The sequence below is a fragment of the Raphanus sativus genome, unplaced genomic scaffold, assembly GCF_000801105.2.
Source record: "Raphanus sativus cultivar WK10039 unplaced genomic scaffold, ASM80110v3 Scaffold0053, whole genome shotgun sequence".
Taxonomy (NCBI): Eukaryota; Viridiplantae; Streptophyta; class Magnoliopsida; order Brassicales; family Brassicaceae; genus Raphanus; species Raphanus sativus.
Genome location: NW_026615376.1, coordinates 48,054 through 72,171, shown reverse-complemented (window position 1 = coordinate 72,171; position 24,118 = coordinate 48,054). Strand labels below are relative to the sequence as shown.

At 39.3% G+C, this 24,118-nt stretch overlaps 3 protein-coding genes across 9 annotated transcripts; all 3 read right to left on the bottom strand.

Moving 5' to 3' along the window:
• Nucleotides 1–345: 345 nt before the first annotated feature.
• On the bottom strand, nucleotides 346–5,328 carry LOC108843710 (sister chromatid cohesion protein PDS5 homolog C). 4 transcript variants are annotated; one of them, XM_056995812.1, is made up of 14 exons: nucleotides 5,019–5,327; nucleotides 4,579–4,782; nucleotides 4,305–4,486; nucleotides 3,854–3,980; nucleotides 3,587–3,778; nucleotides 3,412–3,450; nucleotides 2,387–3,340; nucleotides 2,179–2,298; nucleotides 1,853–1,926; nucleotides 1,650–1,701; nucleotides 1,407–1,487; nucleotides 1,291–1,325; nucleotides 1,102–1,161; nucleotides 346–1,013 (listed from the first exon to the last, which is right to left on the bottom strand). In XM_056995812.1, exons 1-14 carry the CDS (start codon nucleotides 5,118–5,120, stop codon nucleotides 737–739), a joined length of 2,499 nt encoding a protein of 832 aa, XP_056851792.1. In that variant the 5' UTR covers nucleotides 5,121–5,327; the 3' UTR covers nucleotides 346–736. The 4 variants fall into 4 exon arrangements, with proteins under 4 accessions (XP_056851792.1, XP_056851794.1, XP_056851793.1 ...); XM_056995814.1 differs by having other exon boundaries at nucleotides 2,387–3,328; XM_056995813.1 differs by having other exon boundaries at nucleotides 2,387–3,337; nucleotides 5,019–5,326.
• A 2,978-nt stretch (nucleotides 5,329–8,306) lies between these two features.
• LOC108843376 (U-box domain-containing protein 14) lies at nucleotides 8,307–11,291 on the bottom strand. 4 transcript variants are annotated; one of them, XR_001948322.2, is made up of 4 exons: nucleotides 10,465–11,290; nucleotides 9,244–10,148; nucleotides 8,952–9,114; nucleotides 8,307–8,654 (listed from the first exon to the last, which is right to left on the bottom strand). XR_001948322.2 is itself a non-coding variant. In XM_018616565.2 (3 exons), exons 1-2 carry the CDS (start codon nucleotides 11,112–11,114, stop codon nucleotides 9,248–9,250), a joined length of 1,551 nt encoding a protein of 516 aa, XP_018472067.2. In that variant the 5' UTR covers nucleotides 11,115–11,290; the 3' UTR covers nucleotides 8,307–8,654; nucleotides 9,244–9,247. The 4 variants fall into 4 exon arrangements, 3 of the variants coding, with proteins under 3 accessions (XP_018472067.2, XP_018472068.2, XP_018472066.2); XM_018616565.2 differs by lacking the exon at nucleotides 8,952–9,114; XM_018616566.2 differs by lacking the exon at nucleotides 8,307–8,654 and having other exon boundaries at nucleotides 8,866–9,153; nucleotides 10,465–11,291.
• Nucleotides 11,292–21,750: 10,459 nt separating this feature from the next.
• LOC108841318 (UPF0725 protein At2g20620-like) lies at nucleotides 21,751–23,449 on the bottom strand. The gene is made up of 7 exons (XM_018614088.2): nucleotides 23,399–23,449; nucleotides 23,133–23,337; nucleotides 22,947–23,060; nucleotides 22,639–22,852; nucleotides 22,370–22,503; nucleotides 22,186–22,269; nucleotides 21,751–22,086 (listed from the first exon to the last, which is right to left on the bottom strand). The coding sequence occupies exons 2-7, from the start codon at nucleotides 23,316–23,318 to the stop codon at nucleotides 21,868–21,870; spliced, it is 951 nt and encodes a 316-aa protein (XP_018469590.2). The 5' UTR covers nucleotides 23,319–23,337; nucleotides 23,399–23,449; the 3' UTR covers nucleotides 21,751–21,867.
• Between the last annotated feature and the right edge of the window lie 669 nt (nucleotides 23,450–24,118).

The following is a 24,118-nucleotide window of genomic DNA, read 5'->3' as shown; positions in this document are numbered from 1 at the left end:
CGTCAAGGAATTATTCACATTTAGTTTGGGAAGATGACCAATTTTACATTGGTGAACATATAGTTTTGTATAGTGTACTACTCTAGGGTAGATGGATACTAATATACAAGGGAACATAACAGTTTTGTAAAACACTAATATAAAACTGAATTTTGAATTGAAAATTAAAGTCCAGTTTAAGGGTGTTCAGTTCATTGCTGTGTTGAGATTCGGTTCGGATTTGCGTTCTTTGATATATGGTTTTAGATTCGCAAGCCTAAAACTGAGTTCGAGTTGAACCAAAAAAATACATGTGTCATACGATTTTTTACAAAGTAAAGTGCCATACGAAGATTTATTGGCTAATGAAAAAAAATCATAAATCATGATTATGAATAACAAAAACAAGTAACTCAACCTAAATAAATGATAAATCGAGTTTCGGAAGATTTATTGTTAATCCAAAATGAAGAGATGACAGGAAGTATGCAACTTGAAAAAGAATAATGAAAATAACCAAAGCCATCTTATGTATCCACACATTAACGCTAATACATAAGCTGAAATCAAAGCCTAAGTGAAAAGCCACTCATTACTACGCTTCTTGTCTTAAATAAAAACAATTCTACACTTCTAGTGCCCAAACGACGTCAAGTCCCACCAATCTACGGCCACGGCAACCACCAATACCACCACGACCGCCGTTGCGCTTAGCTTTCCACTGTAAATTACATAAAGCCCTATCTTGAAGCAAGACTCATCGCTTCCTCTTCTTACCGGACTTGGACTGACTTGCCTGCGACTTGCCTGAACCGACTGATTTCCCTTTTGTTGCTGGTTCTGGTGCCTTGGGCGTCTCTTCCGACTCTGACTCCACATCGCTCTCCTTGCTCTTAGAAGCAGGTGTAGATTTTGCTTTGCCTTTAGCCGCCTTTGAATCCTTTGGTTTGCTCTCTGATTTGTCGTCCTGGGACTTCTTGCCGGACTTGGAAGCAGGAGTGGCTTTAGACTTGCTGGAACCAGCTCCCCCACCCCTGAATCAGAAGCAATATTGCTTATCAGCAAAAATAAAATCAAGAGACTTCCACGCTTACTTAACTATTTGCTTTCAGTTTCGTTTACTTTTTCCCTGATGATCCTATCTTTGTTTGCTTGCCTGTCTTAGCTTTCTTACTCTGGGGCCTGCATGGAATTTACCAAGGTTGGTCATCACACAAATAGAAAATTCATCTCGTAACAACGTATAATCATCACATCTAGCTTTTCTTTCCAAAGCCACATAAACACCAGAACTAGAGAAGCAACACTTACTCTGTGGAGGCTTCTTCCTCAGCAGCTTCTTCACCCTGCTGACAAAAAATGTAAGTTACAGCAAAAAGGGAGAATGAAAAATAGAGGTCAGAGATGAATGAAAGTTAATGCCCCACCTCTGTTTCTGATTCATCCAGAAAATGCCACTTCTGTTTCTTAAGATTCAAAATTTCTTGATCTCCATCATCATAGATGACCTGAAAACGAAGATAGTATCAACATACAACAAATAAAACATACCATAAAATGCATTGAATCTAATTTAAAAACATGTACAATCAATAGGCTAATGGGTCACCACAGTCGAAAGAGACGGAACAAACAATGGTTATTGAGTTGACTAATAAAACTGGGCTTACCAGATGTCTCTTCTTAGCAGAATCATATGAATCGACCACACCTTTATAATACCTGCGGCAAAAATCTAATATTCAGTTACAAGTATCCACAACTACCCAAGGTGCTAGTTCAGTATCAGCTATCTAAAGGAAAAGACATAGAATACTGGACGGCGTTATGTAAATCAAATATAATTCTAAGAAAAAAGTACAAAAATTCTTACGCTTTATCGATAGGCCACCAGACTCTGACCCTCGACCCAACTATATTTCCGTCAGGATTTTGGAGATCAGATGCCTGCCAACGACAAGGAATTGATTCAGTATGAAGAAGTCTAACAAAAAGAAGCAAAAAAAAAAATATCGCACACAACACATGAAACCAATACGAATAAAAGATTAAATAAGAGATACATAAGCTCCAACATGAAGATATAAAGCTGTAATCATGCACAGTTACTACTGCAAATGGCAATTGGCAGAACATGATATTTTCACACATTCCTTTATGTGAGCAACAATCATAATAGGCAAGATTACGAAAACTTACTTTCTTTTTCTCTGTGCCTAGACTTCGTTTTCTCTTTGAGCTTGTATTAGGACTTTCTTCTATCGGTTCCTTCACTTCTTTCTTTGACTTTGAGGCTGACTTTCCAGAGGAGACAGCTGGCTGAAACACAATTAAACAATTTTGATATTAGTAAGAGGACAGAGGTAAGGCAGATCGATCGAATCATACAGGTCAGGAAAAAACTTACTTTTTCACTATCACCTGAAGAAGTATCATCCATGGCTTTTCCGCGTCCTGGTTTTTTCTTTTCCACTTTTGGCTTCGAGGATTCTTGTACATTATCACTCTCAACTGCCTTTTTCTCTGACTGCTTAGCAGCTTTTGTCTCAGAGGCGCTTTTCTTTGAAGGAGAAACAGTAGACTTGGCCTTACTTGAAGAAGCAACCTTTTTTCCTGACTTTTTTGTCATTTTAGCTTTAGAAGTCTTTGTTTCTTCGGAAGCTTCTTCGGTAGCACTAACAGCTGATGGCTTGGCCTCCTTCGTCGAGCTCTCGTTTTTCTTCTGGTTTGCAGTCGTCTTAGGCTGGATCTCCTCAACAAGATCTTCAGCCTTAGATGGAGAACTGACATTGGCAGTTTCATCAGCTGATGTCTTCGATGGCTTTGCCTCCTTCGTCGAACCCTCCTTTTTCTTCTGGTTTGCAGTCGTCTCAGGCTGGATTTCCTCATCAGGCTTAGATGGAGAACTGACATTGGCAGTTTCATCAGCAGATGTCTTCGGTGGCTCAGCCTGCACACTTGTATCCTTATCGTTTTCAGAAGCAGCAGCGTTGACAGATGAATCATCAGGAGGTAAACTTTGCACATCCTTGCTGTCCAAGAGTGCTTCAGGTTCAGTATCCTCCTTGATATCTGGACTTTTTGATGACTCCACCTGTTTGACAGAACTGGGTTCTTCTTCCTGAGTTTGATGTTCAACAGCTGCCTTCTTTTCAGATGTATCATCCAAGCCAGTGTTACTATCAAGTTGTTCAGGCTCATCTTCAGCATTTGTATCATCTAGCTTCTTTGTAGACTCAGTATCAACAGAAGAATCATTTTGTTGCGCAATGCCATTGCTGACTCCTGACTTAATTGATTCATCCTTAGGTGGATCAGTTCGCTCGGGTGTAGAAATTACTTCTGCCTCCTGTTTATCCTGCTGAATAAAATAAAAACCAATGAACAATCTACTTGAGCTTCAATGCTGATTTAAGGGAGAAAGAAACATGCCTCTACTTCTGCTTCCTTTGTTGAAGGACCTTGACTATCCTGCGGCGTACAAAATAGGGATAATGTTATAAGAGCATAAAATGTAATTAGGAGACCAAAAAATGAGGTAAAGTTCAACAGAAAAATGGGTGAGATATACAACAGGCTGGGTAGAGAAACAGATGAGAAGGCTTACCTCTTTCTCATTCTCAACAAGTTGGTCCTGCTGCAAAGCGCTGAATGTCCCTTCACATATCGAAGCCACTATCTTACTATACTTATCTAAAGAGACACCCGAAGATTTCACTGCCTCAGTCAGATAATTTTTGAGCTTGCTAGCACATTTACTGAGAACTTGTTCTGCTAACGTCCGTGATACTTGGGGAACCTGAGGACAAGTTAAAAGAGTGACAGAAGAGCATCGATTACTGAAACATAACTACCAAGACCATCAATGTATCACCTCATCATCCTTTCTAACATAATGTAGAATTGGTGAAAGCATCTTTGTAGGTATCTCCTCGCTTTCTTCCAAAACAAGTGTCATAATGTTCTCCATAGAAGAAAATAAGTTCCCTTTATGATGGTCCCTGAAAATGTACACAAATTAATCATCAGAAAACATGATATCGAGTGAGAAGCTTGGAGATGCACGGGGGAAAGTTAAAACAACGTTTCTGTGAAGAAAAAAGTAATCAGTCACATAACAGATGATCCGATGTGCTGAGTGGTAACAACAGCATCTAAGAATCAACGTGGCATAAGGAATCTTAAGGAACAACAGTTTAGGATAATAAGCAATGCACACAAATCCTGGACCTTAAACTGTCGCTAAAAGAAAACTTTTGACGCTCATAGACACTGTCGCTAATATCAACTAAAACAATATCGGAATGAGTTTAGATTAGTTGTACCTTACAGCCTTCAAGAAATTCTGGAACATCTCAATAAGAAGTGAATCACACTCAAGATCCAACATCACAACGCATGATCTGACCTTGGCCACAGTTTCGAGGATCGAGGTCCTTTTGGAATAGGAGCGACTAGAGTCGTCGTCTAGATTTTCAAACGACGATACGATTAACTTAAACACTTCCTGCGCATCATGAAACAGAAGAAAAAGAGTCACCTTTATGCCCCCATTCATTCCCTCTAAGAAAAAAAAACTACCAAACAAACAAACATTACCTTCATCTGATCATCATCGTAAGGAGCATCGGGAGCAGTTATTCTAGTAATCTCACTGATGCAGGCAGCGACTGAGACTTTCACATCGGTATCGGAATGCTTGACGAGTTTCCCGTCGACTAGTGCTGTCATCAAGGGAGAGAGTGCGTTCTGCATTGAGGCGGGAGGTGACTGCTCAACATCTACTAAGCAGGTGAAGATTTTCTGCAAGCGAAAATACAAAATGAATATCATATCCTTCATATATCTACATATGCTTAATCGATCCGAAACAGAGAGATAACCCTAGGCAAGATCTAAAACAGAAATGCAGTAGATTCGCAGAGCCTAATGAAGAAATCAACAAGAGAAATCCTAAACACTAAAGACATGCACACAGTTAGCATCGGAGTAAGCCGAAGAAGAAGAGATTTAACGGGAATGGTGAAGGGAGGTCTCACGTCAAGGAGAGAAAGAAGCTCATCGAGTGAAGAAGGTGGATCGATAAGCTTCTCCCCTGCTTCCAGAATCTGATTCTCGATCTCTTTTTCAGAATCCGACATCACTCCCCCCTCTCTTCTCTCGTTGTGCCTATCTAACAATCAGATCTCTACAAACCCTAAGATGCGTAGCCGGATTAAGCTATGAAACTACGAGAAAATCACGCTAGGGTTTTCTCCTCTCCTCTCTTTTTCTGTTTTTTTTTTCTTTCTCAGTTTACCGGAAACCAAAATTAAAATTAAAGAATCGCGAGAACCCTCAAGCGCCGTTAAAAAAAAGATAATATATATAAATCTTCTGAAAACAATTTACAAGTATTTTATTTATTAACTGGTCGTGAATGTGTTTCCTTCTTTTATTTTTTTGACTCTCTCTTTTTGGGCTTCTTTATAAGGGAATCCAGTACCAGTATTGTGATCCTTTTCCCTTTACTCCGGATTTCACTAAGATTTATCAACTCAGGTTAAGCTAATATCATGATTGGCTTTTAAGTCCGATTATGAAAATATTTTTGGGCAAATTTGGTGGCACATGAAAATTCTCAAATAACTGAGGGTTTGTTTACAGATTGCTTCAGCATGAGATTGGATTTAAGAGTTAAAGGGATTCATCTAAGATTTAGAACGAGTTACTTTTGCTTTAAAAGCTATCCGGAACAAGATAATAATTTAGAATTTGTAAAAAAAATGTATATAACACTGTAATTAAAACGGAATCTATTTTTGTCCAGGACTTTGATTAAGAGTTCGTTAATATTTTTATATTATGAAATCTGAATTTCGATTCTTAGAAAACACATAATTATGCAAATTAATAGAGAAAAACTTACGAAAAAGACATTATAATTATGATTTTTCTGTAAAATTCCTAGAACAAACATACATCGTCAAAAAATTTCGTGAATCTATACCATTATTTATAGATCGGCTGATGATGTCAAATTAGGATATTGTGTGTTTAATATAAATAATTTTCATTTTCTGTTTTCGTGTTTTTCGTTTCTCATGATTAAAAATACATGTATTAATCATCTCATTTATACATAATGGCCATGTTCTTTATATTATCGCTGCGTCGACATCAAATGGCTATAATTTAAATGTTAAGGATTGACAAATATAAAGTAGAGAATTAAAAGAAGGTCACTGCCATTATTTCATGGAATGTTGCCGGCGATGTTAATGATGCTGAATAAAACAACGTTCATGAGAACTATATTCGTATTCATCTTTGCCTCAAAAAACTTACAATTAAGCATCATTTTGAACGCTTGATGCATCTTTTACTGAATAGGGTTATGTATAATACTATTTTACATTAGTATTCTTAACGCATCAGGGTTAGAAACTTAGGATATTTATGAGTCAAATACTCAAATTTGGAAAGAAAGAATGAGAATTTACATTTGTAGAAACAAAGTATTTCCTTTGAAAATTATCTAAACATTTATTGATTTTGTGGATTTTAGACAAAATCTAATACTATAAACAGTTTCCAGCTTAATTTTTAAAAAAATTAAGATACTATAAAAAAAAATTTAGTTCTAGTGCATTTTCTTTGGTGTTTTGGGGGCTGAAGAAGTTTGATAGTGGATGAGCTTGTTCCACTTACTAAAGTAATTCAGCCCAATAATTTATCGGGCTATGTCTGAAGTCTAACCCAATAGTTTACGACTGAGTCCTGAAAATTCAGAAACCACATGAAGCACATAATCGCAAGACCTTAGTGGGCCAAAACTCAAAGTCAAACCACTTGCTTCGCTCGAGCTTGGAAGCCTGGAATATTTTGAGTTTGATCCCGAAACCCTCGGAAACCAAAATAATAAATAACTGTATCCAATAGTGAAATACAGAACATATGGTCATTGGTGGTGGGACTGAAGATCATTTTATATTGGTGAAGTCGTGGGGAATTGATCGAGTTCACATTCTCTCGGAAATAGACAACGACAAGTTAAAGCTGTTCTTTAGGAGACTTTTCATGCACATAGAATCCATCTCTAACAGTGTGAATGCATTAATGTGAGAGAATAATTTGATATGTCACGAACACGTTTAGCGCATCTGCCTCTCTATTGCTATTCATACATCTACTGAGCTGTTAGAGAGTACATAAATAGGTTTTAAGTTGAAAAATATTTATTCATTCGCTATCATTTGGTTATACTACCAGAGTAAATTTTAATATGCCAGTTTTGAGTCTCAAGTGGCTTAAGTTGCATACGTCTATACATCATCAAATACCAAGGAAACGAGTTTGAAAATGACACTAACCATAAGAAATAGATACCTAATCTAGTATAATAATTAGCGGGAAATGAAAATGTAGTAGATAAGTATAGTGTCCATATACATAGACAGCTAGTGCAGCTTTAGTAGTATGATAGTATCCACAGAAGAGTGTATTCCATAACATTTAATCATATCATATCAAACCCAATAAAATAGACTGCCTTTAATGATAGCAGTCACACTCTCCACATGCCTCATCCACCGTTCATTTATGTTCTTAATTATTTGGGACCATCGTTAGAATACTTTTAGGGTTTTTATCAGGGAAAAACATAGACAGATGTATAAACATACTCGAATGTTTTATTCTTAAGTACGTGAATACTCACGATCCAGAAAAAGATATATACAGACCATATTATAAGACTAGAAAAGCTGATAAAACTGGTACATGTAAAAGCTAACAAAGCCCATAACTTTATAACATACCACTAAGGCTAGTAGACGTAGTGGGTATCTATCTTATTAAAACAGAAACATTATGTTGGACCTAACATTTATTTTGTAAGTTTTTAAATTAAATACACCTTTATACTTTATAGTTAAACCTACATTAAATCACTAATATTACTTTCTTTATACTACTATCCATGTTTCCAAACAATATACTTATTTCTTTATACTACTATCAATGTTTCCAAACAATATATTTTATATATTACTATCAATGTTTCCAAACAATACACTAATTAATCTTAGTTATTTTATATCCATCATTTTCTCTTTAAAATTTTGTAGAAACATCATAATTTCATAAATTGCAAAATAGTAAACTTTAAAATTTGGATTATAAGATTACAAATTATGAAACTATTACAATTTAAATCAAATTAGATTACATATTGGTCATCCATCAGTTCAATCGCTTAGTCTCGGGTTTTAGTAATTTTTTAATATGAATATTTTAAAAACCTAAATTGAATTGTTAGATCTCCAAATTAACCGGTATAATAACAATCGGGTTGAATTTAAAAATACTTATTTAAATGCAAAAATATTTTAAATACAGACTCTTTAAAAATTACAAAAATATTTGTTAAGTTATTAGTGAAATTTTTTATCGTAAAATATTCCGCGCTTCCAAAGCGCGGGTCAAGATCTAGTTTTTACTTTTAACAAAACCACTCACCCAAACAAAAAGAAAAGTAACTCCACATGGACGGATTCAACGACACAGCGTACGTAGGGTACACCGTACACAATATGCTAATTAGATTGTGTCTGCTTGGCTGTTTTCTAAAGCTGAATAGATCTGTCGAAGCAACACTCTTCTTCTTTTAACGTGGAATTACTTCAAAATGACACCTACAAGACGTGATACTTTGTTATTTTCTACTCATTTAAAAATAAATTCGTTACCAAACAAAAACAAGAATAAACAAATGTAGTTAGATCCACAGATCCAAATTTCTCCACGCCGCCACATTGTTTATTCAGGCAAACTCTATTTTCTATTCGGAAAACGATGGCACAACCATAAACTATTGTCTCAAAAGACTCCAAAACTCTATTTAAGAAAGAAAAAAACATATTTTACTGAGGCGATAAATCAAAATTAAATACAAACAATAAAAGCATAGGCAATAGTGGACCGAGCCATACTTTAAGAAAAAGAAAATGACCGACACTTTAGGCTGGCAACTTGGTAATTTTAGGACACAAGATATGTGGGTGGGGTCTCGATGATGTCTGATAAACTGGTGAAGTGCATGTGAGTGACTAAGTCAGTGCCCTCTAATCTTGCATGAATTTACAACTGATGCCACTGTCAGTAAGTGAGAGACAGAGCATGGAATCAAAAAGCCTTGTGGAGAAAGTAAACCAAACTTATTATCAATGTGACAATCTCTACTTAATTTAATTAGAAAGTATGACTAATGATGAAAACACTTACATTCTCAAAAGGGGAGGCTCTTCGAAGTGGAGCTTATAGAGAGTGATTTAAAATGCTCCGAAGGAACAAACTCTTGTGGCAAATTAGCTCTCTTTGCTATTCTCTTCATGTTGCTCTGTAAACTCTGTTGCACTAACTGCTTCACTGCTTTCCTCTCTTCGCTCATCATCAAGTCGCTTTCCTCGTGGTCCAAACCGTTGCCTCTGGTCCCGTATATCGGTGCGGATAAGGCTCCGCATGATCCGGTACTATCCAAGACTTGCTTCCCTTTGTCTACTCTAAGACACTCTAATATCCTCGAGGCTCTCTTTTGAGACAATGCACTTCCCAAAAGGGTCAACTCTAGCAACGAGGATTCGATTCCCGCCTCAATCATTGCTTGTCTATCTCCATATCCCTTGTGAGCCATCAACATTAGAATGTAAGTCGCCTTCTCTTGGCACCCTGGAGAGTCAGTCCAGTTCAGTACATCGACCAGAACCGGGAAGGCATCGCATACTGAACTGATCGCTTTCCTTCCTTCCGGGACTGCCACTAAATTGCTCAAGATGGCGAGGATCCTCTCGCTCACTTCCATATCTCCCAATGTGTTCAGGAGAAACGTGATTAAATCCGTTTCGAGGATGAACGAAACGTTTGGTTGATATATAGAGAGGTTGTAGAGAGCTCTTAACGCGTCTTCTCTAGCTTGCGAGCTGCTTGTTTCGTCCAAGTTCTGAAGAGTTTTCACTAGGAAGATGATTGCTCCTGAAGAACCGATGATTGGTTTGTTCGAGTCTAGAGCGCTTAATCCGAGGAAGTTAGCGACCACAGCTTCTGCGATAGATTGATCAGGTGTGTTTGGAGACTCGATCAGCTTCAGCATCTTGTGAACCGCACCTGCTTTAACAATTGCTGCTTTGTTCCTGCAATAAAAAAAAAAAGTTACTTCAGAATCAAGGAAGATCTAAAAGTGAACAAAAAATTGAAATAAATGCTTCAAGTTATTCACATTGTTCATATTTTTAAAAGAAGTATGAAACCAATTTAATTTTTGGCCGAGAAACACATAAATTATTTCACCCAAACAAACAAACAACGACGAAAATATCCACATAAAAACAAATAAAACGAAAACAACAACAGTGTAGTAAAAACAGTGAAAAACATCAAACAATGTAGTAGAAAGAACAGTAAAAAAACATCAGACAATGTAGTAAAAAGGAACTGTAGTAAACTTACGCGTCGTTACCGATGCCAAGATTGAGCAGTGCGTACAGCGAAGCGATCTGAGCGTCTGCGATTCGCGACTCGTCGATCATACTAACAAGCGGCGGAATCGCGCCGAGCATCGCCAGCGTCACTCTCGCCTCCGGATCCTCCTTCGCCAGCAACCTCACCTCGCTCGCCGCCGCTACTTTCTTCCGACAGCCTCCTCCGTCTTCGTCGTCAACTCCACGCGCCGCCGCAGCCTGTAGCTCCCCGACCACGCGCTTCAGCGCATCGAGCGCTTCCTCCTTCATCTTCGTCTCCACGTCGGCTTCCACCTCCGCAAGATTCAGCAGATCGCAGAGCTTCTCCGACTTCTTCCCTTTCTCCTCGAACGATGCTCCATTCAACGCAGCGGCGATGGTGTTGGCTTTTGTTTCCCTCGGTTTGACCGTTGACTTCTTCTCCGTCACCGTCACGACGTAGCTTCTTTCTTCTTCGTTCTCTTCTCGGAGCTCGTGACGGTAACGCGAGCTGCCGCCGCAGCTAACGGCGTGCAAGATCTTCCTGCGGAAAGAGGATCTGGAGAAGGTGCTCCAGAGGCGGAAATGGTAGCCGGAAGAAGGGGTGGGAGCAGGGTCGTGAATGAGAGATCCGATGTTGTTCCGGTGACACTTGGCCATTGTTATCGCTGATCAGTTCTCAAGCTTACCTACATTGGTACAAGCCCAGCAAAGAGTGCGGAACAAGATTTTTTCTACTTTCTTTTTTTTTCGTGAGAAAGAGAATTATTATTTTTGTTTGTTTATTGAGAAGCGAAAACAGAGGAGACGAAAGATGAACTTCGAGATTAGCGAACTGTTTGACTGTTGATTTATTCCTTCTTGGGTTTTCCCTAAGGCCGTGTTTGGATACAGTCACTAACTAGACCACGGATAAGATTCAGGTATCTTGACTATTTGTATTTTTTTATAATGTTTTGTTTATATGAAATTAATGTGTATTGATTATTTATATGTTTGATAAAAAAGGATTATTAAGTTATTAGAAGTTGAATAACCATATGCTAACGTGGATAATGTCTTTTTATTTTTTTAGCTTTAGAATTTTTTTTTTTGCTTTAACAGCTTTGATTAATCTATTGAAATTTATTCCAAAAACTGTATGTATACGAAGAGTACAGTGACATATGCTAACGTGAATAATGTTTTTTTAAAAGCTTTAGAGAACAATGTCTAAAGAAATTTCTGTTTTACATTGGTTTTTAATAGTATCACTTTTATTCATATGGTTTAGTATTCTTTTTTGTTTTGTACCACCAAATGGGTTAGTACTCAAATAAACCATTTTGGTTCGAACCAGATCCTTTTTTTTTGAATGAACATCACAAAGTAAATACATCTTTAAAATATATAACTCGCTATGAGATGGATTATGGTTGGTATAATACGTATTTTACTTTATTTATGTTCATTAAAATGTGCTATGAAAAAAGTTATTCGGTGAGGCCATCACTGATTAAAGAACTAACGCAAAAACCAGTTAATAGAAAATAATAGCAGATTCTGTTTTTACTTGACTTCTATTTTTTTCTTCTCAATAATAGTTTTGATTGTTAGGAATAGAGTTTTGATTCGGTGAGGCCATCGTTGATACAGTCATATATAGCAGATTCTGTTTTTACTTGACTTCTATTTTTTTCTTCTCAATAATAGTTTTGATTGTTAGGAATAGAGTTTATTGGTTCATAGATCATAACTCCCTTTTCTCTCTGTTCTTTTCCCTCTATTCTAGATTATTAGTTCTTAACTGGTGCTCCTTTATATGTTTAACAATAGGGAAAAATGAGAAGATTACCGTAAAATGAGGGATGTCTTTTTATCAGTTTCTTCTATAGTCAATGGGTATCTTCTTTTTTACATCCCTATCTTCAGCAGTCAATAAGTCAATGGTTATCATTGAATTCTTTTTATAGCCATACTATCTTCATCTATCTTCTATATATAAAGTAAACTTTTCTCATTTATTCACCGAAACAAAATATCTGAACTCCTGATACTAGCTAGTCCTCTTTATACTAGCTAGTCATTATTTAACCCTCCAAAAATGAATACTAACCCATCTAAATCGATCTTTTTCTTGCTAGCCCTAATCCTCACGGCATTGGTGTTCCAACAATCGGAAGTAGCTGCTAAGATGAAGTATTGTTCGGCCATCGATAAAGAACCGGGATGTCATGATTCTTTGAAATTAGCGGCGGCAAATGATTTCAGATGGCTAGGAAAAGACTGTTGCAAAGTGGTGTACTCAATATCTGAACCTTGCTTCTTGGATGTCTTGTATGGCCAAAATTTGAATATTAATACCTTAAAAAGCATCTGTGTTAATATTGTCGGACCAATATAACTTTTTGCGTAACCCATCTTTTCAGTGATATCTATAATAATAAAAGTGAAATTAAAGCTCTTAACTACATCATTTAAATGATACATGTATATCCCAGGAGATGGATCCAAGCTGCCACACAAAAATAACTATAGTCTGTTACGTTTTAGTTTTATATATAACCTTTATTACGGACTATTTATAGAGTCAAAAATTTTGACTCCTTGAATTCATCTTTTACTTAAACCATTTTTAAAAACGTTTTCCAACCTTATATTATCGTTTCTAACTGGATTCTGTTTAGTGATTTTCATGATCTTCTGGTCAGACCATGGTCATACAATTACATAAATAGAAAGAAACTAGGCGAGGAAGTTCTCTCAGGCACAACCCCCGAGAAAGTTTACTACCTTTCTGCACTCCTGCAACCCTGGTTATTAACCAACTGATACTTACGTGCATATTTCAAATTATTCCCTCTTTGGGAATAAACCTCCGGTCCGTTACAAGCCCTGCAGTACTACACTCCGGGTTCTTCCCCCGACCCGTGGTCGGAGGGACCGCTCTGCCGTTCTCAGCCGTGAATCTCACCGGATTCTCATCTCGATGGAAGGAACCGATAACCTCTTGCTTCCCACAACTCTAAAAGAAATCTATGGATTGGAAAGCTGATAACAATCTTTGTCTAAAGTCCTGCAAACCCTCCATACTTGAAGTCTCTGTCTCCTCCAAACTTACTCACTCTCACGTGAAGAACGCTTCTCCCCACCAATAAGCAAATATCTCTGGTCCAAGCCTCCCTCAAGAAAATGCAGAGACGCCTATCATATGCAGAAAAAGGAAAAGGGCCGGCTGAACCCCCACCTCCGCCTCCCCGAACGGCACGAATCAGAGTCCCAGCGTTTGACTCTTCTGAACTTATCAAGAAACATGCTCTCACTCTAGTGGGAAGAATGACGAACCCTAAGTTCCAAAGGGTTTGGTCACTGATCCCCTTCCTCTCTGAACACTGGAAATGTGAAACTCGCCCCATTGGAGCTGACTTGGGAAACGGCTGCTTCCAGTTCCAGTTCGAGTCGGAGAGAGACCTCGTCAAGGTTCTTGAGAACCAACCATACCATTTTGCCCATTGGATGGTAGTCATCCAGAGATGGGAGCCTACCATATCATCCACGTTCCCGAACCAGATCCCGTTCTGGATCGAAGTGAAAGGCATCCCACTCCACCTATGGTCTGCAGATCTCCTGTCTCAGATTGCAGCTGACATAGGAACTTTTGACTACTCGGTCATAACCTCTACAGCGGCAAAAATGCGAGTATTCATAGATGCTCTTCAACCACTCATCAAAAAGACCACTCTAGACTTTGGCAATGGCCAGGAGTTGGAACTCTCACTGTGTATGAAAAACTCCATAACCACTGTACAACCTGCTTCAGTCTCTGTCACATAGTTGACGACTGCCCAGAGAAACCTCTAGAACTGCCTGCTGCGAGCCGCTCTCCTCTCCGCCGTAACCATCAAAGCGTGGCTCCTCGCTCGTCTAAAGGGGTATACAGCAAGGACTCCTACTCCTCAAGAGAGCCTCAGGTGAGAAGAGGAGACTCATCTGGCAGAAACCCTCGCCGCAACCACCGAGAGTACCCTGAACATCAGAGAGACAGTAAAGATATGAGAGTATACTCAAACACCTCTAGGCAAAGAGATCCTCCTTCTACGGAGAGAACAATTACAGCAAGAAACATACCTGATCGAGAGTTTCGCCGTGAATCCAGAGAAAGGGACAACAGCCTCTATTCCTACCACTCTAGAGAATACAGGAGACATCACCCCTACCAATCAAGACCCCCTATGCACTCTTGGCGAGCAAAACAACTTTCAAGTGGAGACCGTGATCACCAAACAAATGATTTCTCTGATTCCTCACGACCTCACCTACCACCAGCTCAACTAGCCCTGATACCACCTGCGGACCTCCCTGTTGAGGCGTTGGAGGTAGCTAGAGAGGAAGTGAGAGACTTTATGGCTCAATATTCATCCTGCGCTGACCCAATAGAGAGTGCAGCCAGGAGAGAAAGACTACGGGTCGCCGAAGAACAGGGCGAGATCGAAGAAGCTGCAACAAACATGGTGCGATCGGCTATGGCTTCCCAATCACTTGAAGAGGCACCAGCAAGAGAGATGGAGATCACTCCTCCTAGAATTCCCGTAGCGGAGAGGCTAGGACCAAGAAGCGAACCACGATCAGCTCTCCAACGACTAGGAGGTCCTGATATTCAGCCTGACAATGCCATCCCACAATCAGTGGATGCAAACAAGAAAAGAAAACCAGGCAGACCCCCTCGAAGAACCCCGGCTATACCACTCTCTAGACAGACAGGTGGAGCCCGAAAAAGAAGAGTGACAAAAGCTGCTCCCTCGCCTAGAGCACCTGCAAGGAGAACTGTTAACCCCATCCCTCGTAATGAGGAGAACAATCATAGGACCAATACTTCAAGAGGAGAGCCAAGTACTGTACCTCAAGCTGACAAAGCTCAAAGAGTGAGAGCTCAAACCTCAGGACGCCCTCTGAAGAAGAAAGGGACGGATTTTCAGATTCCGCCCTATCCTCTTCCTTAAAAATAGTGGCTTGGAACTGCCAAGGTTTGGGGAACCCTTGGACAGTTCAACGATTCCAAGAGATATGCAGAAAAGTTGACCCTGACATCATCTTTCTCTCGGAGACTAAAAATCCCCACCGTGTGGTTGAAAAGAAACTGGAGAAGCTTGGCTACTCTAATCTGAAAACTGTCTCCCCACACGGAGTTGCAGGAGGAGGTCTAGCTATCTTATGGAAGGACTGGCTCCAGCTAGACATCATTTCCTCCTGTAATAATTATTTCGATACAAAGTTATCCTATGAAGGCAATATTTCCTATGCTACTTTTGTCTATGGGAACACTGATAAAAAACGTAGAAAGCAAACATGGGATTACCTAACATCACTAGCCCTGCTACGAGACTCCGCATGGCTTGTCACCGGAGATTTCAACGACATCTCCTGCAACGATGAAAAAGAAGGAGGCCCTGAGAGACCGGAATCCTCGTTCTCTGATTTTAGATCCTTCCTCTCTGAAGGAGACCTTTATGATCTCCAACACAGCGGTGAATGTCTCTCTTGGAAAGGCAAAAGAGGAACGCACAACGTCAAATGCAGGCTGGACAGAGCCCTCTCCAACAGCTCATGGGCTGAGCTATACCCCTCGGGCAGGTGTGAATACCTCCGTTTCGATAGCTCAGACCACAGACCTTTGATCACTTACTTCGAGCCCCTGCGTAAGAAGAAGAAAGGAATTTTTCGTTATGACCGTCGTCTCAACACCAACTCAGAAGTCTCAAGCATGATAAAGGACACATGGCTAAGCGATACTCAACGAAAAGTCAAGCAAAAGATAGATGCGTGTAGAACAGCTATCATCAGTTGGTCAAAGAAACAAAGGGAAGCGAACCTAGCACAAATGGAGAAACTAAAGGCCACAATAGAGGAACAAACAATCTCTATCCAACCAGATGAAAACCTACTGGAAAATCTGAAGAAGAAACTAAATGAAGCTTACAAGGCGGAGGAGAACTTCTGGAAACAAAGAAGCAGACAACTCTGGCTCCACCTAGGAGACAAGAACTCCGGTTTCTTCCACGCCTCTACAAAGAAAAGAAAAGCAATCAATAAATTTGCAGTCATAGAGGATGCAGAGGGCAAACAGGTTTATAAAGAAGAGGAGATTGCAGCTACAATTCAAGAATACTTCCAAGAGATGTTCACCCCAGGGATCTACAACCCTCAACTAATGGAGGAAGTAGTCGCAGAAGCAATCACCCCAAAAATAACGGATGAACAAAATGCTAAACTAGTTGCCGTACCGCTGGAGGAAGAAATAAAGGAGGCCCTCTTCTCAATCCATCCGGAAAAGGCCCCTGGCCCTGATGGATTCTCAGCCTGTTTCTTTCAACTGAATTGGAATGTGGTGGGTAAAGATATCATCCGTGAAGTCCAAGAGTTCTTCACATCCGGCTGCATGCCGAGAACAATAAATGAAACCCATGTCAGACTAATACCAAAAGTAAAGGGAGCTACAAAGGTGACAGAGTACAGACCTATTGCTCTCTGCAATGTCTACTACAAGACCATTTCAAAACTGCTCACCAACCGTCTGCAACCACTGCTCCCATTCCTAATCGCTGAGACTCAATCTGCGTTTGTTCCCAAAAGAGCTATATCAGACAACGTGTTAATTACACACGAGATCCTACACTATCTAAAGAGCTCAAAAGCAGAGAAACACTTCTCAATGGCAATCAAGACAGACATGAGCAAAGCCTACGACAGGCTAGAGTGGGAATTTATCTATCAAGTCCTAACAAAGATGAATTTCAAGCAACAGTTTATCGAACTAATCATGCAATGTATCACATCAGTTAGCTATACATTCATCATCAACGGTGCAACCAGAGGTTTGTTAAACCGGGAAGAGGGATCAGACAGGGGGACCCTCTTTCTCCTTACCTGTTTATCCTCTGCAGTGAGGTCCTCTCCGGTTTATGCTTGAAAGCGCAGAACAATGGCCTCCTAAAAGGGATAGCAATCGCAACACACAGCCCTAAGATCACCCACCTCCTTTTTGCCGATGATACCATGTTTTTCTGCAAAGCAAACATGAAAAACGCTGAGTCCCTGAAGAAAATCCTAAGTGTCTATGAGGCAGTCTCAGGCCAACTAATAAACAAGCAAAAGTCGTCTGTTTTCTTCTCTAAGTGTACCAATCCTTCGACGCGTACTCTTATGAAAACTACTCTTGGTATCGACAAAGATGGAGGAATGGGGAAGTACCTGGGTCTCCCTGAGCATTTCGGCAGGAAAAAGAAGGATGTCTTTGCTTCAATCCTGGATCGAGTAAAGCAACGTGCAGTAAGTTGGTCGTCAAAATTCCTCTCGAGCGCAGGGAAATGCACCATGATCAAAAGCGTCCTATCAGCGATGCCATCCCACGCAATGTCTTGCTTCAAACTCCCACAGTCCCTATGTGCCAATCTCCAATCCACTCTGACGAGATTTTGGTGGGATGATGACCCTGCAAAACACAAAATGGCATGGATATCATGGGAAAAAATGTCAAAACCAAAAAAGCTAGGAGGTCTAGGCTTCAAAAACCTTACCACCTTTAATGACGCATTGCTTGCTAAACTGGGATGGAGAATCCTAAAGAATCCAAATTGCCTCCTGGCTCGCTGCCTCCTAGGCAAGTACTGCCAATCAGAGAACTTCTTACAATGCAAACCCCCATCCTCTTGCTCCCACGGCTGGAGGAGCATCCTAATAGGCAGAGACCTCCTCGCTAAACAGCTAGGATGGGTCATCGGAAACGGGGAATCAGTCAACGTCTGGAGTGATGATTGGCTATCTTGTAGAGAACAATCACGACCTATGGGACCGGCGCTAGAAGCACATCTCTCACTCAAAGTATCTGACCTCCTACTGCCAGATTCATCAGAGTGGAACTTAGAGATGATTGAACAGATACTACCCTTCCACAAGAATCAAATCCTACAACTCAAGCCGAGTACAGAGGGATTACCTGATGAACTGGTGTGGCTAAAGAACCCCACGGGCGACTACACCACCAGATCAGGCTACAGAGCACAGATTGAAGAGGCGCCACCACCAACTCTGCCGCATCCAGAAGCATCAATAGATTGGATAGCCAACGTCTGGAACATAAAAACAGCAGAAAAAATCAAGATATTTATCTGGAAATCCCTACAGAGTGCACTACCAGTAGGAGAACAATTTGCAATCCGAAACATCTCAGTGAGCCCTCTATGTCATCGATGCAATGAACTTGAAACAGTTACTCACCTCTTGTTCCATTGCCCATTTGCGAGAAAGGTATGGGAACTAACGCCTCTAAAATCCCCAATCAGACCATTGGAGATCATCTCTGAGCATGAAGGATGGGAGCTAATAAGGAAACTCCCCTCGCTTCCCCCGATAGGACTAGATGAAGGAACCCTAGCAGCTTCGATAATCTGGTGCCTGTGGACCTCTAGAAACCAGCTGATCTTCCAAAAAAGGGCTTTCACACCGGAGGAGACAATACTCAAAGCCATCGTAGATGGACGAGAATGGAAGCTGGCTCAACCTCCGCCGAAAAATGCCATCCCGAAACCTTTGATCAGAACCGAACCAAACCCTAGACGCCTCGGAGTGACAGCGGTGTACACAGACGCCGCCTGGAACGCCTCGACTGGTGCAGCAGGACTTGGTTGGGTGATTGATGATCGGGTCTCAACAACACAAAACTCAACGACATCATTGCATGTGTCGTCGCCCCTTATGGCAGAAGCCTTGGCTGTCCGATCAGCCATAAACTTTGCCCTCTCTTGCAGGATCGAAGAAATCTCACTCTCCTCAGACTCTCAAACTCTCATCAATATCATCAACCGTAAAGAGATGAAGACGGAGATTTTTGGAATCCTTCGAGACATCTACCATTCTGCTTTTTCATTCAAGTCGATTAGTTTCAATTTCATTCCTAGGCTAAACAATGTCAGGGCCGACTTTGTGGCTAAACAGGTCTTATGGGCCATTAACATTTCTTAATCAATTATAAAAGCCCGTTTGCACAAAAAAAAAGAAAATAATAGAAAGAGAAATGCTAGAGGAGAGTACAAGAGAACGGTGAGACCATTACTGATTTCAACCGTTAAGATTTATAAATGTGTCAGTGAAGCTTCTCATACAAGTCCCATCGTGTTATGTTGGATAATAAAGTGATACTGTTGAGGTCATTTCTTTGTTTCTTAAAATAATCATTTAGATATATACCACATTTTATTGATTTATTTTCTAGCAATAAAAACTTCACACTCATCTGACGTAATGGACAACCATTGGGAGTATTCTACAATGATTCATCGGTGTTGTTTGCTCACACAACTCTCTCAATTCTCAACCTTCTTCTGGATCGCACTCAACTTCATGTACTCACCCAATCAGTTGTACTCAACCAACTACAGATCTCATGGAGTATCCATCCAGTATTAAAATTGTTTTGCTCCACATTTTCATATGCTTAACTTACATCTTCATGGACAAAACTACTATTCTTTATTTTGATTTTGGTTTGGAGTATCAGAATCGACCAGAAACACTCACGATAAAGACTTCGTGTTGTTTTTTTTTTAAATACTCTAGAATAACATGTAAATCTCTGTTAATTAGTATCGATTTTATAGTCATAACGTATTTTTAATTTCGAAATGTAACAAATATGACAACACGTGACTAGTTTAGACTACTTATATGGGCCAGTATACTTCTATATAATTTAAAAAAAAAATGTAACAAATATCTGTATTTTATATTAATTTTACCATCGGGAGTTTAGTTACTGGGAGCTTAAAATGCTTATAACTAGTAATACAATATATGATTTATATCAAAATAAATAGATTTCAAGTAAAACTAAATGAGGGGAGATTGGGAAGAGACAGTGCAAGGCAAAGGGTACGCCGCATGATAATTCTGAGTGAAACATAATAAAGGTCTACGCGCGTGGAAGCTTTGTCTGACTTAAGGAGAAGAACATTGAATAGATTGTTTTACTCGTAAGTCGTAAAACACCATTTATTATAGTCACCAAAATTCACGTCCTGTTGAACTTGTCAACCTATAACTTATGGACATACAAAATTTATAGCAAAATCGAACGTTGATACTATAGTGAGAAAATAGACATCGACATATGATATCATTGATATGCAAAACATTTATCAGAAAAATATGATATGCAATAGCATGTAAAAAGCTTATGGGCATTAACCAACACACACAAACAACTTTATGGGCTGGGGTATGTAAATTCGGAACACTATCAAATGATAGAACCCTTACAAACATCATCAATGCCAAATATACATCTCGAGCTGGTTAATAGGAGATCACTCAAAAACATTGACGAATCACGCCAACCCAAAAAAAAGTCCGAACTGGTCCAGAAGACGAAAATGATACTGCTATTCGACAAGACGAACTCAAGCGGAATATTAAATGCTGAACTTATATAAAACGGTATTGAATGCTTTTAAGTATTCTTAATACCGGTGTTAAACTCACACGTATAATCAAAGATTCCTTTCCGGCATGCACTTTGGCAAGTAGAACACAATAATAACAAAAGAGGGATACGTGTGACAAAAAAAAAACAAAAGAGGGATACATCTACTACATCTTCCGTTGTTCCGCATATAGCCCCACGTTGATGACTGCCGAAAGTTCTAACGATTTTGATATAGGACTTTCAATGTATGTCCTTGTTTCATCGTTATTCGTTTAGGCTTATATGCCACAAATGCATTGGTCCAGGGTGAATCTAAATATACTTTCTTATGGCCTTATATGGGTGCACAAAGTGTATAACGTGAATCACTGAGTGCAATAAAAACAATTTTCTCTTTTATCCAGTATTTTTCTTTCATTTTGTCATACAAAATATAATTTTTTTTTTAAATATGGGTGCACATGCACCCCTTGTCTTTGCTGTGGCTTCGCCACTGCGCATTGGTCAGTACATAAAAACTTCATATTATCATCTGCAACATATATATATATATATATATATATATATATATATAAGCTTATTAAATTTATTGAATACACGTTCGAAGTCAAATGAATCTCAAGAACGGGCGAGGATAATACTCTTTATAATCAACTTTCCAACAGAGCTTAAGTCACTGCCATCGAGATTGATCCAAGGATTGAGAATTGCATACGATGTTATTCTTTCTCAATTTCATGTTGTATTATGTACATCAACAACGACTTCAATATATCATTATAGTATAAATATATGTAATGGACATATTAAATTTGTATAAAATAAGTTAATATAAACTATATTTTAGCTAAGTTAGCTGACTTTATTCACACACAATAATTAGCAACTTAAACATGAAAAGATCCAATACATTAAACAGGAGAAGAGGAGGAGGACATTTCTTTCTAGATCTCAGCATCACACTACTTTCCCAACATGCATGCATGTAACTTCAAGGCACACGTGTCCTTGTATACCATCCCTTGTTTGCCTTATGATAGCTTTCCACTCAGGACCCCTGTGGGCTTTGAAAGTCATGTAGAAGATTGCATTGCTCGATTTCAGCTTCATGCTCGGCTCCACATCTTCCTTTGTACGCACCACCACTTTCTTCACCTCCAACGGCAAATCAGTTTCCTGCAAGTCAGATAAAAAAAAACTATTGTTGAGACAAGGCAAGAGTTTATGAATGAACGTCACAATCTCTACACTATGTTTTTTTTTTTAAATCCTTACCATGTAAGAGGGCCGCTCTGAGGACAATGCAATTTCAGCGTATAGATTGAGCCATTCGCTATCCTGCAGTTCTGAGTCCTTCACCTGCAAATTTTTGAAACAAATAAACCACTTGTGATACATACAGCTCTCACATAATGAAAAATCGGGTAAAGGTCATCAACTCCAAATGAAACACACAAACCTCATGAAACTGAAGCTTATTAGGTCCGGTAAGTTCATCATCCTGTAGCCAATTGGGCATCCTACATGTGTAGAATTCATCTACAGCATCTCGGTCCCATAGCCATGAGGTACGACGTTCTGCATCGGTATTTCCTGTAACGTAATGATTAACTCATATTCAAAAGAAGAAGACACCTAGCTATGACCCTAGAATATTATGAAACAAACAACTAATCTGCCAGAAGTAACAAAAGAAAACTTTTCCTTACAAAAAGAAAAAGAGACTACCAGCAGCAGGCCCTAGAGGCTTTATCCTGCATTGTTTAGTGATCAGTCTCAAGCGCTCTTTGTTCTCGGTGGCAGAATCCCAAACACAGGTTTGGAAAGCAACAGGTGAATGGTTGTTGTCTGGATCCACGGCCTCCAAAGTAATATAGTAATTCACAAATGAAACGGCTTCTGCGTTAACTTTCTTTACAGCCCTGAATTGCAATTTTTTCCCCTTACATACAATAAAGAAGAACTGATGTTAACTCATCAAACACCAAGCGTAAAAGAAAAAAGAAAAAAAGGAGATATTTTTTTTTTTAAATTACATTGTCAATATTGTAACAGTGGAGTCCGAGCTTAGCCAACACTGTGTCGGATTCATTACATCCACAGGGCATTATCCCACCAAATGGATGATAGCAAAAATCAACGTCGAAACCCTACGCACAAAAAATTCAAAAAATCATAATCCAAAACCCTAAAAAAGAAAAAAAAAGGTTTAGGAGAATTACATCGGAATCCCTGACTTGCTGATGATACTTGGCCTCTTCCACCGGATCCATCTCGTCCTCGGCTGAATCATACTCGTAGTCGTGGCCAGAATCTTCTTTTACTGGTAGTGCAGGCGGAGAAGAAGACGATTCCACGTTCCGTTCGTCGAGCCACAGCTTGGCCTCATCCAGCATAACATCGTACATCTTCCCGATCTCCACCTAACTGCAAGCAAACTCGTTAAGAGCGTACAGACTCTAGGGCTCCTTTTCTTATCGCAACTTACTTTGCCTCTCGCTTTTGTCCTTCTTGTTCACCTCAGATTTAGACTTTAGACCTCTCAACTTTTATTTCTCAATCTATTTATCTCCATACTTTTAATTTGATCAGTTGACCACCCAATTGTCTGTTCGAATTTTTTTGTTGGGCCTCCTGGCCTAACTTAAATTCTTGGCACGTTAAACTGAATTGGATTTATGAACCGGAAAGTAAGTAACTAGTAACGCGGGTTCAGTTCAATTTGAAACATGCTTTGATTCCCACTTTGGTTACATTATTACCAAGCAACTCTCCATGACGTATCATAGTCTGTACGTCACGTTACCGTGTCCATTGGCACATCAACTGGTTTCTGATTTGCTTTAATTAATATATATACCTTGGGTTTATAAAAGCATAATATTTCTAGTAATTATAGTTACCTATTCGCTTCATGACTTGAACCAACATAAGAACATCTCCCACCCATTGTTATTTTCATTTTTACGATGCTCTAATGTGCACATGAACATTTAATTGTTTGATGTCTAAGCAAGAATGTTTTACTTGTTTCATCAGATTTTCTAGATACAAGGCACATCAGTTCAATCCTTCCTTAAAGAAGACAATGAGTTTCTATTCTCATTCGCCTGACATGAACAAATGATTTATGGCAAAGGTACACACTTGGTTAGCCCATGAATAACGTTTCCACTGAGAAGTTAAATGTAAAATGAGAAAACATGTT